The sequence below is a fragment of the Callorhinus ursinus genome, unplaced genomic scaffold (genome assembly GCF_003265705.2).
Source record: "Callorhinus ursinus isolate GAN/ISIS: 27379988/994484 unplaced genomic scaffold, GSC_fseal_2.0 scaffold9, whole genome shotgun sequence".
Taxonomy (NCBI): Eukaryota; Metazoa; Chordata; class Mammalia; order Carnivora; family Otariidae; genus Callorhinus; species Callorhinus ursinus.
Window position 1 is genome coordinate 22109657 of NW_027397071.1, and position 19321 is coordinate 22128977.

At 44.6% G+C, this 19321-nt stretch overlaps 1 protein-coding gene across 5 annotated transcripts in view; it reads right to left on the reverse strand.

Moving 5' to 3' along the window:
- The window catches only part of SLC44A3 (solute carrier family 44 member 3), a 91533-nt gene extending 76679 nt beyond the window's left edge, over positions 1-14854 (reverse strand). The window contains exons 1-5 of one of the 5 annotated variants that reach the window (XM_073896269.1): positions 14206-14854; positions 13843-13950; positions 10272-10414; positions 7392-7528; positions 5952-6045 (exon numbers count right to left, since the gene is read on the reverse strand). In XM_073896269.1, the coding sequence (XP_073752370.1) occupies positions 5952-6045; positions 7392-7528; positions 10272-10414; positions 13843-13950; positions 14206-14763 (1040 nt within the window). In that variant the 5' untranslated portion in view covers positions 14764-14854. Of the gene's footprint in view, positions 1-5951; positions 6046-7391; positions 7529-10271; positions 10415-13842; positions 13951-14205 lie in introns of those variants that run through there. The other 4 variants (XM_025872236.2, XM_073896270.1, XM_025872235.2 and 1 more) reach the window with 4 other exon arrangements.
- Positions 14855-19321: the final 4467 nt, after the last annotated feature.

Sequence of the window (19321 nt, forward strand, 5' to 3'; positions counted from 1 at the left end):
GGCATCTCAAATCAGTGACAAAATGACAGGTTACTGAACAGGTAGTGGTGGGACAACTGGACAGGCATCCAGGGGAAAAGCTGGATCTATGCCTTAAATGAATAAATTCCAAATGGATTAAAGATTTTATTTTTTTAAATTAATTTGTTTTTTTGCACAAATGTCATATCATAGCAGTATAAGTGTACCTGCAGATTAAATTTCTAGAGGTAGAGAGGCGCCTGGCTGGCTCAGTTGGAAGAGCATGTAACTCTAGATCTCAGGATCGTGAGTTTGAGCCCCACGTTGAGTATAGAGATCACCTAAATAAATAAGCTTAAAAAAATAAATTTCTAAAAGTAGACAAGCTTGATTTAAAGGTATATACATTCATCACTGGTGAATACTGATGCTTTGCCCTCCTGAGATCCCTGCCTCAGCAATGTAGGAAAGTGTCTATTTCCCGACACCTTTGCTAGTAGAGCATATTATCCAACTTCATATGCTGTCATCTAACCACTGGAAGTGTGAAAACATTAGATTCTTACATAGAATTTCCCCTATCACAAGGGAAGTCCAGTCTCTCTCTCTTTTTTTTTTTAAAGATTTTATTTATTTATTCGATAGAGAGAAACACAGCGAGAGAGGGAACACAAGCAGGGGGAGTGGGAGAGGGAGAAGCAGGCTTCCCGCGGAGCAGGGAGCCCGATGCGGGGCTCGATCCCAGGACCCTGTGATCATGACCTGAGCCGAAGGCAGATGCTTAATCGACTGAGCCACCCAGGGGCCCCTAACTCCAGCCTCTTTTAATATGTTTAAACAACACTGCTTTTTCTTTGAAGCATCTATTCATATTTTTATCTCATTTTTATACTAAGATACTATCGGTCCTTTAAAAGTTAGATTAGCAAGATATTTTATAAATTAGAGAAACTAATCCTTTTATATGAACTGCGACTTATTTGCCTGTTAATTTTACTTCTTGTGTTTTGTCAGGCAGAAATGTTTTAGTGCGGCCAAACTTAACCCATTTTTTTATTTTATGTCTTCTGAGTTATAAATCATAGATAGAAGCCTTCCTTACCTTCAGGTTATGGAAGAATTCTCCCATGGCTTCTAGTATTTTCTAGTTTCACTATATACATTAAAATCTTTAATCCGTTTGGGGTGCCTGGGTGGCTCAGTGGGTTAAGCATCCGACTCTTGATTTGGGCTCAAGTCATGATCTCCGGGTTATGGGATCGACCCTGTGTTGGGCTCTGCTGGGTGTGGCTTGCTTGAGATGCTCTCTCTCCCTCTTCCTCTACCCTTCCTCGCTCAAAAAACAAATTAATTAAAAAAATAAAATCTTTAATCCATTTGGAATTTATTCATTTGAGGCAGAGATCCAGCTTTTCCCCTGGATGCCTGTCCAGTTGTCCCAACACTACCTGTTCAGTAACCTGTCATTTTGTCACTGATTTGAGATGCCACTTATATCATGTACTAAATTTCTAAAAGCATTTGGGTCTACTCCTGGATTATGTAGTATCTTCCATTGATCTTCCCACAGATGAACTAGTACTGTCACCAGCTAGACCCCAAGACATGACCTTTATTGCTAGCCTGCTTGTACCCAATGACCTTTGTCCCACATTTTCCCTTAAACTCTTCTTTTCAGCTTACCTCTTAACTCAGACAAAAGACCTGAGGGACATAGCACCCTCTGATGGAAACCAAAACTGCCCCCCAAGCAATAATGACAGCCCTGACCCAGGCCACCCAGACCAGTTTGAGCTTAGCCCTACCTCACAGCTGTGCAGATGGACCATGGAGTGACCCACGGAGTGACCGACAGTTACCTTTATGACATCATAGTACTAAAATCTCCAAAGAGAAGCACAAGCCTCACTTACATAACATACAATGTGTGTAAGGCATATTTCCTCAAGTTACATGTGCGACCTGGTGCCTGCTTCTACATATGGGGACAAGGCTTCCCTCTCTAAATATTCATCCTCACTGTAAATAAAAGGAACCCATTCACCCTTGCTCAGGGAGTCAGGGCTTTGGAAGTTATTCCTCGTGATCTCCTTATTTGCGGCAAATAAAATTTCCTTGTGTGTAACTCACCTGGTGTGTGACTCATCTGGTATAGTTTCTATCTGTGACTCACCAAGGAGCAAACTCACGTTAGTTCAGTTACAGTATTTTAGTTATTAAACTTTATAATATAGTATGTTTTAAAAACTGAAAGGACTAGTCTGTTTTTCTCAGATTTTTTTTTGCTTTCTTTTTTTAATTTCCTTACAGATTTTAAAATCAGCTTATCTAGTTATTGAAAAAAATTCTGTTTTTTGTTTTATTTGTAATCATGATAAATTTATAGCTTAACCCAGGGAGAAATGACATCTTTATAATGTTGAGTCATACTGTCAACAACACTCTTTCCATTTGTTTAACTTTTCCTTGTAGCTTAGGAACATATTAAAGTGTTCTTTTTATGGTTCTTGTACATTTTTTTTTTAAAGATTTTATTTATTTATTTGAGAGAGCATGAGAGGGAAGAGGGTCTGAGGGAGAAGCAGACTCCCTGCTGAGCAGGGAGCCCGACGTGGGACTCGATCCCAGGACTCCAGGATCATGACCTGAGCTGAAGGCAGTCGCTTAACCAACTGAGCCACCCAGGCACCCGGTTCTTGTACATTTCTTATTAAATTTGTCTCTAGGCACTAAAGTACCTAGTTCATTTTTGTCTGTATGTTTTTCTCACTGTGGTAAAAGCTGTCTTCTTAAAAATATATGAATGCTGCAGATTTCAGTATATTAATGTTTTCTGCCACCTAAGTAAGTTCTCCTATCATTTGTAGTTTTTCGGTTGTCTTACCACCTGCTGAGTAGTAATTTTTACCTCCTGATCTCTGAGTTTTAAACCTCTAATTTCTTTTTCTTTTCTATTATGAAACAGTCTTAACACCAATGAATCTGAATTGCTGCTAGAGCAAATGTTTTCTGAGCCTTCAGTTAGTATTTCTGAAAAATAAGATCAGATATAAATTTAATGTCATTTTGTTTTTCCCCAAACACAATTCTCCATAAGACCTTAATTTTGTCAACATTGTTAGGGTGGTGCTTTTCAGGGATTTTATAACCCTGTGCTAGTAAAGAATGGCCCATCTCAGCCCTAAGGGTGACACAGAGAAGCATGTCAAATGTGGGTCACCCCTGGTGTGTGGTTGACCAGTTGCCCATTGAACACTTCATTAGTTGGGGCAGGGGATGTGACTCCAGGCCACAGACTGTGGTTTCTTCCCCACTTCTGCTTTTCCTCTCCCCACCAGCCTGGCCATTCAAACTTGCAGGAAGTAATTCAAAGAGCTGACTGTATATTTAGATGGCCCTGTTGGAATTCCTCTGGTCAAACAAAGCACTGACATGCATGGGCACCCACATGGGAGGCTAGGACTAGAACTTACCGGATGGAAAAACCCAAGCCTTTTAGATTTTAAATATACAGGGGACTCAAAATACCATATTATGTTGAACCCCAAGGGAAAAAGATATCCTTGCTTGTTATCTTCTGCACTATTTTTTCACTGCTCTTAAAGGCTCAGACCTTGGGACACAAACCTTTTTGATATACAACCACTGCTCTAAAAGGGTCTGTTACACCTCACAGAGGAAGAACAAACAATTGGTTTACTCAACAGAGGTATTTAGAAAATATTCTTTGGCCCTATGGCCGCACTTCCCAGGATTTCAAGCTTTTACTTTTGGCACTGCTCTTCCATGATAAATATGATAATCTCCATCTTAAACAAACTCTTGCTTGTGTAGGGAAAGGAAATGGAGCCCTCAAGGCTATTTCTCTCTCCCTGACTCTGTCCAAGAAAGGCCAATCAACAGGTTTGTCTTTCCATGAAAAGGTCTGCATTTCGGGGGTGAAAGGTCTAGAACAGGCGTGACAGGTAGAAAAATGGGGACCCTAGGACACAGGCTATGGGGCTCCCCCGACTCCACCCTGGTGCGAGCCCAAGGAGGTCATTTGCCAGGCAAAATAAAACCAATGCAGCCTTGACTGTTGGCTTTGGATTACAGAAACTAATATGGACACTGCTGCTTGTGCTGCCTTACCCTGTCCTTGCACCAGGTTTTTCCACCATAAAATAGGGATGAAAACAATGCCTGAAGCACAGTGGTTTCGTGAGGTCCAGATGAATGAACACATGTCAAGAGCTACGAAAAGTACCTGGCAACTATCAAAACCTCAATAAATGTTCGCCATTATCATCAACAACATCAAGATATAAGCTTCCCATGGAATTACAGCTGCCATTCCATTTATAGTAAGAATTTATCCACCACTGCTTAAGCTGCAACCTGAAAAAATTTCATTCTCTTTCAATTCCCTCTGCAGGCACAGTTACAAATTGTGTTCCTTAAAAAAGTCTTTCTCAAAAGACAAATACTGTATGACCTCACTTCTATGTGGAATCTAAAATAGTCAATTTCACAGAAGCGGACCAGGAATGGTGGTGGCCAGGGTCTGGGGCAGGGGGACTATGATGATGGTCAAAGGGTAGAAGGTTAAAACAAACAACCCTTCTCTCCAAGTGTTAAATAATTTAACTTACTACAACACTGTAGTTTATTTTTTTGGCTTTAGTTATGTTTCACTGAGATACGTTAATGATATCTGACAAAATTCAGAATTCTTAAAATAAGATATAGAAATATACAATGGGTACTCTCCTCTGCAAATAATTCTCTCCTCTTTCAGTTACTTGTAACACAAAGTATTTATTTTAGAAAAGGATGCCAGGAAAACGGTTAACTATATTTTTCCTCCTGTGCAGCTAAAATCTACCCGAGTGTTGTGTTTTAAGCACCTACGAGATCAGCATTTTTCAAGCTATGCTTGCAACCCATTAGATTATGAAATAAATTACTGTCTTAAAAAAGTGAAATAGAGTTGGAACTATTAGTATGAGTCATATACAGCAAGGGGAAATCTTGTTGTGTGAGACTTCTATTTCTGTTTTATACTCATAAGTATGTATGAAGGTATACGTCCACAGTACCGGGCTGGTGATGGTATAAATTTCGTACTGTGGGTCCCAACCAAGAGTTTGATCAACACCGTGCTAGACAGTGGGCATAATACCTTGTTCTGCTTAAACTATCATTACTTCTCAGGAATTCTGCACAGAGGTCTCCTTCACTGTAAACATACTGACAACTTTTAAAAGAATGGTAATGCAAAATAAATCCAAGGCCTCCTTCAGAACATCTCAGCTTCCTGACGGTGGCCATGGGTAGTGATTACATTTTCCCAGTTGCCTTCTCAATGGCTCAAATGGGAGCCACTTACCATGGCAACACAACCCCGGCTTCCTCATTATTCTACAGATACTTGTGAGGTGCCTCCTATGTGCCAGGAACTACACTAGCTGATAGGAATGGCTGATGCTAGAAGGAGTTCACAGGTAGCATCCTGGAGAAGGACCTGTTTTCAGTCCTCATTGGGAAGATGTGCATGGTGGCCACTTGGCCTTGTCCGTGTAGGTCTGCTCCTTCTAGAGAAATCTTAGAGCTATAAGAACTAACAATGTCTAATAAAAGAGCAAAAGTAAACCATTTCTACTTTGTGATAAATAGTTGGAGGAGAAAAAAATACATACCAACTACCTTAGAAAACCACTCGATTGGTAATGATTCACCTATTAATTCTGCTAGCTCTAGTGTTGTCCTTTTGTGACGATGTGTATCTTCATTGTTGACTTTTCTCCTCCTGTGGCCTGGTTCTAAATCCATTGTCCATTATATACGTTGCAGAGAGTCCCTCCTTCTTTATCCCTGGCCTTTTCTAGATGGTGGGCTCTACCGGATAATCTCCTCTGTGCTTCTGACAATACTCACAAGAGCAACAGACGCACATCAAATACCCCATGACTTTTGTTGATGGATAAGGAAAAAATATGGAAGCTTCTTACCTTGGAGGAACTGGTAGCCTGGGGCACAGTGAGTATGCATTTGGATTCTGGGTGTAGTTGATGGAATTCAAACTATAAACACACAGGAAGGACCCTGGAAGCAGAAGACACACACACTGTACCATCCTCCTACATTGTGCTCAGCTTTGTAGGGGAGCCAGTAAGAAAACCATAGTCCTTTTATCAAACCGGAAGGAAAGGGAATACATCACTCAGATTTAGAAAACAGGTCTACAGGTGACCTAAACACAGAAAGAATAAGCATACAATCATACAATTTGAGGTCTCTTACCCTTCCTCCCTCCCCTAAATCTCAATTCAAAACTAAAAGTTATATGATTGGCATGAAAATCTTTTGAAGGTTTCTGAAGATAATTTGTTGTATAGGCTTGATATTTTTAACCCAGCCTTGCAAATGATTTTTTCAAAATCTGGCACACCATTTCACAGGCAGATAAACTTCGCAGTGGGTTGCCTCAAGTTTTTTTACTTTCCTCTGCTTGTTTAATCCTTATAACGTAAATCTCAAGAGTGGGCTCAGAGCCAGGTACTTCAGTTACATTAGTGATTAGTGCAAGTATCCGTGAGCACCAGCATTTTTTAAAAAATTTTTTATTGTGGGAGCCTGGGTGGCTCAGATGGTTAAGCATCTGCCTTCGGCTCAGGTCATGATCCCAGAGTCCTGGGATCGAGTCCCGCATCAGGCTCCCTGCTCTGCGGGGAGCCTGCTTCTCCCTCTCCCACTGCCTCTGCCTCTCTCTCTCTCTCTCTCTCTCATGAGTAAATAAATAAAACATTAAAAAAAATTAAAAAAATAAAAAAATAAAAAATAAAAAATTTTTTATTGTTATGTTAATCACCATATATTACATCATTAGTTTTTGATGTAGTGTTCCATGATTCATTGTTTGTGCATAACACCCAGTGCTCCACGCAGAACGTGCCCTCTTTAATACCCATCACCAGGCTAACCCATCCCCCTACCACCCTCCCCTCTAGAACCCTCAGTTTGTTTTTCAGAGTCCATCATCTCTCATGGGCACCAGCATTTTAATGAAAGAACATTTTAATGAAAGCCCAGAGCTTGCAGCCCCTCTCTAGGATTGGATGTGCCCGTGTGCACAGAGCTCTCTGACCTCTGTCCGACCCTACCTTTGGGCCCTACATGTCAGTCTACGCCATTCTCTGTATGGAAGACCGTTCCCTGGCAGTGAGCAGAGAACAGCTAGGGTTTCAGAGAAATTCCAGATAAGGCTGAATGAAGGTGCACAAGCCCAGGAGAGAACATTTATGGCCTTTTCTATGCAAGAAGAGGACAATTTCCAGCTTTGTGGAGAAGGCAGGGTCAGGGTAAGCTGTCTCATCTAGGTCTGCACCGGTTCTCCCACTGTGGTTCCCAGCCTGAGGGGGAAGAGTGAACCCCCATCCCTTGGTGCCTACCATTGTTGTCTGCAAAGAGTTGGACTTCTTCCAGGGTACTGAGCTGCTCTTCGGGACATCTGGACACACAGAGGATGGTGGAGTTGAGCCTCACGTCTTTGACTTCCGGGTTGCAGGAATTCATAAAGAACACATGTCTACGAAACAGATGAAACAGAAGACTATCTGAGAGCATTTCCTCCCATTGGGTTTAATGATGGGCCTTAAAAAAAATCCCCATGTTATCAAAGGTGGGAATAATAATGTCAAAACGTTTATAACCAAATGCCTCAGCATAATTTACCATGTATTATGCCTGCTGGGGGTCATCTAGGGAGATATGTAGGGTAGGAACCATGCTCAAATGTCTCCCCTGGGAGAGAACACTAAGGGGTGATCTGAGGAAGTCACTGAGGAAGCGAAGGGACTGAGTAAACTGCCCAGGGAGGGGCGCCCGGGTGGCTCAGTCAGTTAAGCGTCTGCCTTCAGCTCAGGTCATGATCCCAGGGTCCTAGGATCGAGCCCCACATCGGGCTCCTTGCCCTGTGGGGAGCCTGCTTCCCTCTGCCTGCCGCTCCCCCACTGCTTGTGTGCTCTCTCTTTCTCTGGGAAATAAATAAATAAAATCTTTATGAACAAAAAACAAAACTTCCCAGGGAATGCTAGATCATCAGGCCAGGGCATAAACTACTCGATGAAGTCCACCGAAGACAGACTGGCACCTGAGTGTTCAGCTCTACTTCAGATAGCTGAACTCAGGAAAGTGAGAAGTGGAAAGGGGGGAGCTGAGGCTGTTGAGAATAGGCTGGCCCTCCCCTTGCCTCCCAGGTTGAGAGCCAGGAAACTCGTGAGACCCATCCCACTCAAGCCGTTCCACCACTGGGTAGACGGGGCACGAGAACAAAGCGGGTTGTTGCCCTTAATGGGGTCATGAGCCAGGCGAGCAGCGGTAGCTCCCAGACCACACCCAGTGCCTCTCCCGGCTGCTGAGATCAGGGGAAGCCAGAAGAGCCCAGGAGGCTGCTAGGGAGGCCGTCCTCTAGGGGAGGGCCCTGGAGAGGGGGTGCTGGGAGGGCGGGAGGTGGTGTAATAGGAAAATGGGGAACAGATCTCCTGGACCTATGATAAATACATACTTTAATTTTTTTTAAAGATTTTATTTATTTATTTATTTGAGAGCAAGAATGAGAGAGAGAGAGAGAGAGAGAGCATGAGAGGGGGGAGGGTCAAAGGGAGAAGCAGACTCCCTGCTGAGCAGGGAGCCCGATGGGGGACTCGATCCCGGGACTCCGGGATCATGACCTGAGCCGAAGGCAGTCGCTTAACCCACTGAGCCACCCAGGCGCCCACTTTATTTAATTTTTTAAAATTGTGGTAAAATACTCAGAAAATTTTACCATCTTCACCATGTTAGGTGTAGAGTACCTCCCAGGTTGGGCATTAAGGACATTCCCCCTGCTATGGGACTGTCACCACCACCCACCCACCCGCCCACAGAACGCTTTTCACCTTGCAAAACCCAAACTCTACCCATGAAGCAATAACTCCCCTGCCCCTGGCAAGCACCATTCTACTTTCTGTCTCTGGAAATGTGACTCCTCTAGGTACCTCATAGAGTGAAATCATAAAATATTTTTCTTTTTGCGACTGGCTTATTTCACTTAGCATAATATCCTCAACATGGACTCACGCTGTAGCCTGTGTCAGAATTTCCTTCCTTTTTAAGGCCGAATAATATCCCATTCTATATATATATACACAACATTGGGTTTATCCGTTCACCTGCTGATGGGACACCTGGTTGCTTCTACTTATTGGCTACTGAGAATAAAATATATACTTTACAATTTGAAGAGGACTTGACAATTTCTCAGCATGCACGGGTACATCTGGGCAGCCTCTTCTTCCTTCTTTTTTTGTAAGTGACCCACAGGCGCAGGAGGAAATGCCTGCAGGCAGTCCACGTCCAGCGGAGCAAAGCCCCTCTGAGGAGCAACATTCAAGGGTAGAAGAGGCCTGGTCTGAGATCTGTACTTGGTGACTTCAAATTTATATTCAGGACCTATTTAGATCCATAAATTTTCTCTCCTAGGAGGTGCTTTTGATCATCAAGTCTCAAAAATTATTACAAGGTGGTCCTCCTCTTAGAAAAATCCTGGCCACGGATTTCTGTCTCTCTTCTCCCCTGTTTCTCTGTTGGAGTTGGGAGGGGTGGTGACACCACAGTACCATAGTTGAGAGTATATCCTGGGGTGGGAGTGGGACACAGGTCCCGGGAAGGCCCAGTTGGGATACAGGTATTTCCACTGAGATAAAATACTGTGGGTGGTGTGCAGTTGGTAACATACAATTGGTAACACGATTCTGATACATTGTAGAGAACAACAATAGCAACTAACATATATTAAGCCTTAGCTCACACAGTGTCTCAGTAGATCCTTTGGGCACCTGGGTGGCTCAGATGGTTAAGCGTCTGCCTTCGGCTCAGGTCATGATCCCAGGGTCCTGGGATCGAGTCCCACATCGGGCTCCCTGCTCTTTGGGAGCCTGCTTCTCCCTCTGCTTCTCCCTCTCTCTCTCATGAATAAATAAATAAAATCTTTAAAAAGAAAACAAAAAAAACCACCACCTTGTGAGGTGGGTATAATAACCAGTTGAAAAGATGAAAACTTGACTCTGCCCAAGGCCACACAGCTGAAAAGTAGCACAGGCTGAATCTGAGCTTAGGACTAACTGATTCTAAAACTTGTGTCTTTATGACCACACACACCCCTCCGTTTTTTATGAGATGGGCTGATAGTTTTAAATGGAAAAACAGTTTCTAGGCTCTGAATGGCTCATCGATATAGTTCTGAAATATAGTATAGCCCCTCTGGGTTGGGGAGTTAGTTGAACACTTACTTTTTTCGCGTCATGTCCTGCCCTGAAAGAGGGGCCCCTTCCACTGGGGAGTTCTTCTTGCCACACACATTGCCAAAGCTGTCGTAGCCAAAGAGAAGTCTTCCCGTGGCACCTGCTGCCACGGAGTAGCCTGTGATGAACATCTGGCAAAACCCAATGGCACATGAGAGCCTGGCCAACGGGCTGAAGACTTGCCCCCCCCCCCCCGCATCCCTGATGGTGTTGATACAAAGTGGAGCCAGGTAAAAAGCAAATCTCCCAGCATCACCATATGCTCTCCTTCAGCAACAATATCAGTAACACCAGTCAGTCAGGATGCTGTTACTCTCACGCTTGCTCTAACGGGTTAGGTAGGGAGAACATTCTTAAAGGCTGAACAGATTTCTGTCCATGTTCTTACCTCCACATACGTCTTACCCTCTTTTCCAAGAGTCTGTCATTTTTTTTCTTCTGGGTCTAACTTCACCAGGGCAACTCAAATCCCACCCCCCCACCCAACAGGTTCTTGCTTTATCTAAGGGTGCCCAGGGCCACTGCTACTTCGTTCCTGGAGCTTCCTTTTGTCTCTCTCTCCTTCCTCTTCCCTCCCCCCCTGAGTTTCCTTCCCTCGTTCCTGCCTTCCCTTCTTCCCCCCCTCCCTTCTCCTCGCCTCCCCCTCCCTTTCTCTCTCCATTTTTCTTTTTGTCTTATATTTAGGGGACTCGGACACTCAGGGGCAGAGGCAACACAGTAGATGTGTACCAAAATACTGCTCATAACAAGCAAGAAAATGGTATTTGGGGGTAAGTGCTTAAGATGCACAAAAGAAAGAATCTCAGGAATTCCGGACATCTTGCAACCTATAGTCACTTTTATCCAATTTCATCATGAATATGGAATATTTGAAATTTCAGCTCAGATGACTGTTGCATTGTATGCATGGACGGGTCCTCCACTAAGATTGCGTATCTTCCAGAATGCAATCTTAGTGTGGTAAGTTTCCCAGTTTACAACACATAGAATAGCATTTAATAATTAGTCCCGACATGATCATTCCAGGAGTGAGGATATGGTACATCACTCAATAAACTATAGTAATGACACCCCATGTTCCAAAGGTACGTTGTCCCAAAGTCAAATATGTTGCAGATATTCTTCATTCACTACAATTTAGAAATCAAAATAACAGTCTTGAAGTGCCTAGCGTGTGCCAGAGACTGTTACGGGGGGTGCGGGGAACATAAAGATGAACAAAACCGAGTGCCTGCCTTCAAGGAACTCAGTCCAGAAGATGGGCAGGCTCTCTGTCCCGGCCCCTCCCCAGCACCTCCTCAGTTCCTGGTCAGATTTCAGGAGGTGAGCATCACCTTTGCCGGTAGACAGTTCCCTCACCCCCTCACTTAGAGGGGGTGGGGGTGGCTGCTGACCCAGCCCCAGGCTGCTTCTCCTGCCCGCTCCACTTGGAGTGTGGGAAGATCCTGACTGGGTCTGGACTTGGGAGGAAAAGGAAGCTGGGCTGCTGCCCAGCTCACCAGAGAGCTAATAAGGAAGGGGTATTTTCCGTTGATCAACATTCTTTATGTTAGTATCTCCCTTGGGAAGCTGGTGGGAGGAGTGGAAGTTTTGTTTTGTTTTAGGGCGGGAGGGATTTGGTTACACACTAAGTCCCTGCCATACCACTACTACTACTTTAAACCATCAAACTCTGTTCTAATTTCCAACACACAATTACAATCCCATATGATGGGTGATATAGTACGAGCGGATACCAGGTATGGTGAGGCTACCAAGGAGGTCACTGTCAAAGATGCCAGGGAGGATCCAGAAAAATGGAGTCTTAAAAAGGAACGGGAAGGGCAGGTGGGGGAGGAGACTGCAGAGGTAAGTAGAGGCAGACATGGTCCAGAATTTGAGACATTCTGTTCTGTGTGTCTTATGCAAATATAAACAAAGGCTGGTACCCTTTGTCTTTTTAGTAGACTGCACGTGGCTCTAATTCCGGCCCCTCACCCGAAACCTCCCTAACTGGGGGCAGCACCAGCAATAACCTCGGTCTAGCATGTGCCTCTTTACCAGTCAGGATGTCAGAAGACCAGGAAGCTGAACAGCAGAGGCAGAAAAACACACCTTGCCCTGTTTTAAGTATCCCTGGTTAAAAAAATCTTGCAGGAGATAATGAAAGGCCGTTAAGCTTGCAGGACTCTCATTATTATTCAAATGCAGTAAAGAGAATGCGGGCATATTGAAGACTTCAGATTTATTCTGCAAACGACATGGAATTTGAAAGCAGTTTCCAGCTCTGTGCCAGCTCTCAGATGGTTCATAATTCTTCAGGCTGTGATGGGCCATCTACACATCCTTTCCCCAGGTGGCTGTTGGGCTGAGAGTTCGGTAGTGATGTGCTAGGTTTGAACCCTGGAGGGGCTAGGGAAGATCACCGAATAACATGAACAGCCTGAGGTCAAAGCTGCCTGGTGCCTGCAGCTCAATAGCAGGCCCAGCAGAACAGGAGCCATCTGCGGGGCAGTTAAGGAGGTGGTGTAGGTACACACTCTCTTGGCTCCTGTAGGAGGGCTCAGAGGGCGATGACATGACAACACACAACAATCAGTTACATTTCTCAGACCCAACCTTCCACGGTACCTGTAACCATGTCTGTCATGAGAAACCAGTAGGTAAAGTCAACAAATGAATAAATCCTTTTTGAAAAAAGAGGAATTTGGAAAGAGGAACAAACATGGTATTTCAGGGTCTGTTCAAATTGAAATCTTTGCAACAAAGGTAATTACTATGGGGTTGATGTAATGCTGCTTTATAAATTAATCATTAACCATGTGGCAAACAGCATGCCCCAATCTAGACTGGATCATTTCATGAACCTGATCTTTCAAGAAGCTGAGTGGGGCTCCTTCTGCTGTTACCTACAACTCTAAAGTAAGTATCAAAGCATCAAGATTTAGCTGCCGAGAGACCCTCCCAGGACTAAAATGGCACAGCCTGATGAGGTCTATCAGCAATCCTATCTAACTGGAAACTAGAACGGGAAAAAAATTATTACCTAACTATAGAGTTTATATCAAAGGCTCATTTCCCAGTTAGCTGCTAAACATAACACACCAGGCATGTGTATGTTATGCTCAGCTAAAGTGAGAGCAATTTATCTCTAGGCTCACCCTGGATTTTCCTGTATTATGAGAATGGCAAACAGTTGACAAATATTTTGTTTGGGGGGTGCTGAGATGGTAAAAGAAGTTCCATGCAGTGAGCTCAGATAAGAGACCACACACTGGCCTATTAAATAACAATCCTAAAAGGTGCTTCTCATTTCCTAATGGAGTCTCCCATGAGAATATGGCCTGCAGCAATAAGCTTTTCCAATTTAGCCAGTCACCTGATAGGAATTCCCCGGGACTGATGTTTATTCTGTGGTAATGGCAGACGTCTCTCATTGTAGCACAGACGTTAACCTGGTACCACCCGGAACCCTAGGCTTCCCCGGGGAAGGCACCAGGAAGGCGATTTCCATTTGGGCACAGTCATTTCAGGGCACACACTGGGTGTGCTCTCTTCCCTACTAGGCACCCATACTTACCAAACCAGTCCAAAAGAGAAAGAACAGGAATAGCCATGTCGTATCTGTGCACTTCCTATAAAGCTGAGGTCTCCACTCTCTTTGCCGGGGGGTTCTCTCTGCAGAAGCCTTCCAGACCGGGGCGGGGGGGGGGGGAAAGGGGGAGGACTTGAAAAGAGGATAAATAAACATATGGGTCCCAACCTGCATCCAAACGTACTGAAGACTGTTCAAAGTAACTTTTCTTTCTTTTCCTTCTTCCTTTCTTTTCCTTTTATTTATCTTATTTTTTAAAAATGTGGCCTCCCGAAGCTTTCAACGGAGACTTCGAAACACCTGCTCGGTGCGGAGCGGACGTGAAGTCCCCAGTCGCCAAATCCTTACCTGGACGTGCACCAGCGGGCGGCCCCAAGTTTGCGCTCCGCAGCCAGCTTCTCCCTCGCCTCCGCCCCAGCATCTGAGTGGGGTCCTACGTCCTTCCCGCCAGGTGTCCCCAGGACTCGGCGGGGCCGGGGCGGGGGCTTTATCCGCGAGGATTGGGGAAGGCGGAAGCGTGCTCGGAGGTCGCCCGAACCTTCTCCCAGGACCCCTAGCCTTCCCGCGGGGCCTTTTTCCCTCCGGGGCCCCGTCGCCCCGGGGTACGGGGCGGTCGCTCACCGGGTACTGGGCGCCGGGGCACTGCATCCTGCGCTCCGGGGCCGGGCGGGGGTGCTGCGAGCAGACGCCGCACTGGCGGCGGGAGCAGCGTGGCGGGGAGGCCCAGCGGCCGGAAGGGGCACAGCGCCGCCCAGCGGCCGCCTTCCAGAGCCGCGAACTTGGCCTTCGGCTCCACCTGAGCGGCTCCGGGCCCGCCCCGTCAGTCACCTGTCCGCGGCAGTGCCGCCTTTTTCTAGGGCCTTGGGCCTCAACCACCTGCGCCGTGGCAGCTCCTGGGATATCCATTTCGCCGACCGAAGCGCAGACCCGGGCCCCGCCACGATCCTAATTAACGCGTCCGCTCCTGCAGAGAGCAAGAAGTAGAAAGTCTCAGCAAATCCTTCCGACCGCGGGGTGGGGAGGTGTCGTGCTGCGTTATATGTAGCTGACAGGTAAGTAGCACTTACCCGGTGCCGGCTTCTCTTCTAACGGCTTCACAGGCATTGTTAAATAATCAACTAGGCAGAAATCATTGTTTTCTGCGAAACAATGAGGGAAACTGAGGCACAGGAAAGCAGTGATGGCATATGCTAGTAAGCTGTAGAACTATGAGTTGAACCCAGGCACTCAAGCAGGCACTTTCAAGGTGGTTCCTTGCCAACACTCCTGTGAGGGATGGCAAGAGCAATATGAATCAGGAAAAATATCACGAAACTAAAAGAGAAATATTAAGCATGAAAAATGTAATAATTGGCATGAATGTTCATTGATGCTATTTATTAATAACGTGGGATAAATATAGTAGAACAGATACAGCTGAAGAGGAATTAGTGATTGGAAGAATGGTTTCAGCAACTCTCTAGAGGCAGCAGGAAAAGGCTAAAAAAAGGAAATAGGGCAGTTTATTTTAAATTTCCTAATTAATATCAAAGAGAGCTAGAACAGAAAAGGATTGATATAAAAATAGAAAGGAGGAAATATTTGAAGGCCTAACGGTGGTTGAAATAAAGAAACCTCAGATTGCATGGGCAAATCTCATGCCAAATATATATTTCAAATATCTTTTTCATTTTTTAGGAATTCCCTAAAAATCCATTTATTGGAGGAATGGACCAATTACCCAACTAGTTCTCATCAGAATAACAGCGCTCCTACTCTGACCCACGGATCAGTCAACTCACTTGTCACACGACTGTACCCTTTAAGCCTCGCTTCAAACCCTCCCCTTGCTGTGTTCAGCAGTCCTCAACGATTGCATGCCCAAGTTGCCCAATCTAATCAGCCTGTCTACATTGGAGGACCCAACTTATACCAGACCCTGAAAAATCTATAAATATCTCATCTTGAAACACATCAAACATGTTTATATTAATAAATTTATAATAGTACTAAATAAAAATAAAGCCTCGTTGATTGCCTTTAGAAGTTTCTAGGGGTCACACTCATTATTTTGAAAACTGGTTAAGGAAAGGGAAAGAAATCAAGCACATATCCTGCCTCTCCTATATGAACTATACTTTAGGGTAATCACATAACTGATTAAGGAGATTTTTCTTTATAGAAATATTCTGGCTTATATAGGTGCAGAAGGAATGATAGAATTTTGGATATCACAGTCTGCCAAACATGACAACAAAGGGACAATCAGACGTCAGTCTTCCCCCAGTGGAGAACACATTGCCACCTGTGAGGTAGTCAATCCGAAAAGTCTACTTGAATCTGACTACCACTTTATAAGATATATAGGGAATAGAAGAACAAGTCAAATGACATCACAGGGATGCCATCAGCAAAATCAAGAATGGGAGAGTCCCAGACACATGACCTAATTTTAATATCATCCACAATAGTAGCAGCAGCGAAAAGATTATAAGAAAAAAAAAAAGACAGAGGGAAAACCTATAAATTAAGAGACTTGGAAGGTATTTTAACATATAGCAGAAGACATTGTTTAGCTCCAGATTAAACCAACTGGAAAAATGAAAGGAAAGAACTTTCAGAGAACTATCTGATTGGATATTTGATAATTTGAAGTAATTTATACTAAGGAATTTGAGGATCTGATGATGTCATTAGGATTACATTTAAGGAGAGTCCTTATTTATATTTACATACTGAAACCTCTACAAAATAGTAGGCTGTCTGGGATTTGCTTCAAAAAATCCAGGGCAACCATTTTCTTACACCATACACAAAAATAGACTCAACATGGATAAAAGACCTAAATGTGAGACAGAAATCCATCAAAATCCTAGAGGAGAACACAAGCAGCAACCTCTTTGGCCTCAGCGGTAGCAACTTCTTGCTAGAAACATCGCCAACGGCAAGGGAGACAAAGGCAAAAATGAACTATTGGGACTTCACCAAGATAAAAAGCTTTTGCACAACAAAGGAAACAATCAACAAACTAAAAGACAACCCACTGAATGGGAGAAGATACTTGCTAATGATATATCTTAGTCATTAAGGGGTTAGTATTCAAAATATATAATGAACTTACACAACTCAACACCAAAAAAACCACCCAATTAAAAAATGGGCAGAAGACATGCACAGACATTTCTCTAAAGAAGACGTACAGATGGCCAACAGACACAAAAAAATGCTCAACATTGCTCGGCATCAAGGAAACACAAATCAAAACCTCAATGAGATACCACCTCACACCAGTCAGAATGGCTAGAATTAACAAGTCAGGAAACAACAGATGTTGGCGGGGATGTGGAGAAAGGGGAACCCTCCTACACTGTTGGTGGGAATGCAAGCTGGTGCAGCCCCTCTGGAAAACAGTATGGAGGTTCCTCAAAAAGTTGAAAATAGAGCTACCCTATGACCCAGCAATTGCACTACTGGGTATTTACTCCAAAGATACAAATGTAGGGATCTGAAGAGGTATGTGCACCCCGATGTTTATAGCAGCAATGCCCACAATAACCAAACTATGGAAAGAGCCGAGATGTCCCTCAACAGATGAATGGATAAAGATGTGAGATACACACACACACAATGGAATACTACTCAGCCATAAAAAAGGAATCTTGCCATTTGCAACGATGTGGATGGAACTAGAGGGTATTATGCTAAGCTAAATCAGTCAATCAGAGGAAGACAATTATCATATGATCTCACTCGTATGTGGAATTTAAGAAACAAAACAGAGGATCATAGGGGAAGAGAGGAAACAATAAAACAAGATGAAATCAGAGAGGGAGACAAACTATAAGAGATTCTTAATCATAGGAAACTGAGGCTTGCTGGAGGGGAAAGAGGTGGAGGGATGGGGTAACTGGGTGACAGACATTAAGGAGGGCACGTGATGTAATGAACACTGGGTGTTATACGCAACTGATGAATCACTGAACTCTACTTCTGAAACTAATAATATACTATATGTTAACTAATTGAATTTAAAATTTAAAAATATTTTTAAAAATCCAGGGCAAAGGGCAATGGGCAGAGGTGTGGGGGGAAACAAAACTGACCATCTACTGTAATTGCTGGAGTTGGGGAAGTACACGTGGGGGTTCATTAAATTATTTTCTCTACTTTTTGTGTTTGAAGCTTTATACACACACTCCCACACACCGAGAGTAAACCACAGTGCATGCCCCCTCTGGAACCTCCACTTGGGAAGCCTCTGACACTTTCTGTAGGCAGGCCCCTGTTAGTGAGCATACTTACCTTTTCTCCTGTTTTACTCCCCATCCCCTCAACCTGAGTGCTCAGCCGGCCCCACACGTTCTTCAAGAGGCAACAGTCCCTGCTTGCCTTAGGATGGTTGTGTCTGCAGCTCTATTGGCCCAGCCAGGTGCCACCCTCTTACGGTTTTGCTCCCCTTCAATGTCCTCTGCAACCCCCTCTGGGTCCCTGGTGCTCCTGTAGCACTTTGGCCAGAACGTTTTTGCCTCTTCTGCTGGAACCTTCCCACCCCTTCCTCATACCACCATTTCCGCCCATCTAGCCCTAAGTTCTTCATGGTTCTCATGCCTGTCCTTCCTGATATTCTAATCTGCACCTCTTCAAAGGCTTTGGCCCTTCCTTAACTTCTAGTTGCTCTCTGCAGAGATGCTGGACTTGCACTCCTGTCCCAATCTGGCCAGATGGAGATGCAATTAGAACCACTCAGGTTGCCCACTGCCGCTTTGGGTCAGTCTCTTAGGTGCAGGCTAAAGTTTGAGCTAAGCTTCAGTCTGCACATCCCATTGACACTGCTTTGGAGCCAGCACGTTGGGGAAGGTCAGATTTCCCACCCCGCATCCCACTTTCCTCAGGCTTCCTCCCCCGCCTCACTAGCTCTGTGGCTGAGTTCCCAGCATGCTTTGAACCATAGCCTGACACCCCATGGTTAAGATAGTGTGATGTTGGAGGTAATAAAGCCCCTTCTCTTCCAGGAATAAGGGCTCCCCTAGGACAATCATTAGAGGCTCCAGAGGAGGCAGGACCATCAACTCAGGCCTGAGGGTCCAGATCTTTTATCATCTGACTTTTCCTGTCAGCCAGGAAGACCCATCCCTCAGATTGGAAGCCAGAAATGAGATAGAGGATACAAGGGGACTTGGGTTTGAACTTTGGTTGGTCCTGGAATAGCAAGATACATTGGACCGAGAAGGGGGTTGTGAGGAGCCATTTGGCTATGAACAGAGGAGGGAGTGGTGGTGGGTAAGGGAGCCAAGCAAGGTGTGTGTGTGCAGAGGAGTCCCAGCCCTCTGGAGCTAGGATGAGGTAATTTCAGGGTGAGGAAGTTGGAGGTTCAGAAAAGTCTTACTTTTCTCCTTGAAATCTTTGGATCAGAAATCCGGTCTTTGGAACTTTGATTATTTTTAGCCTAATCTCCATCCTACAAGGATTGACTGAACATTTGCTT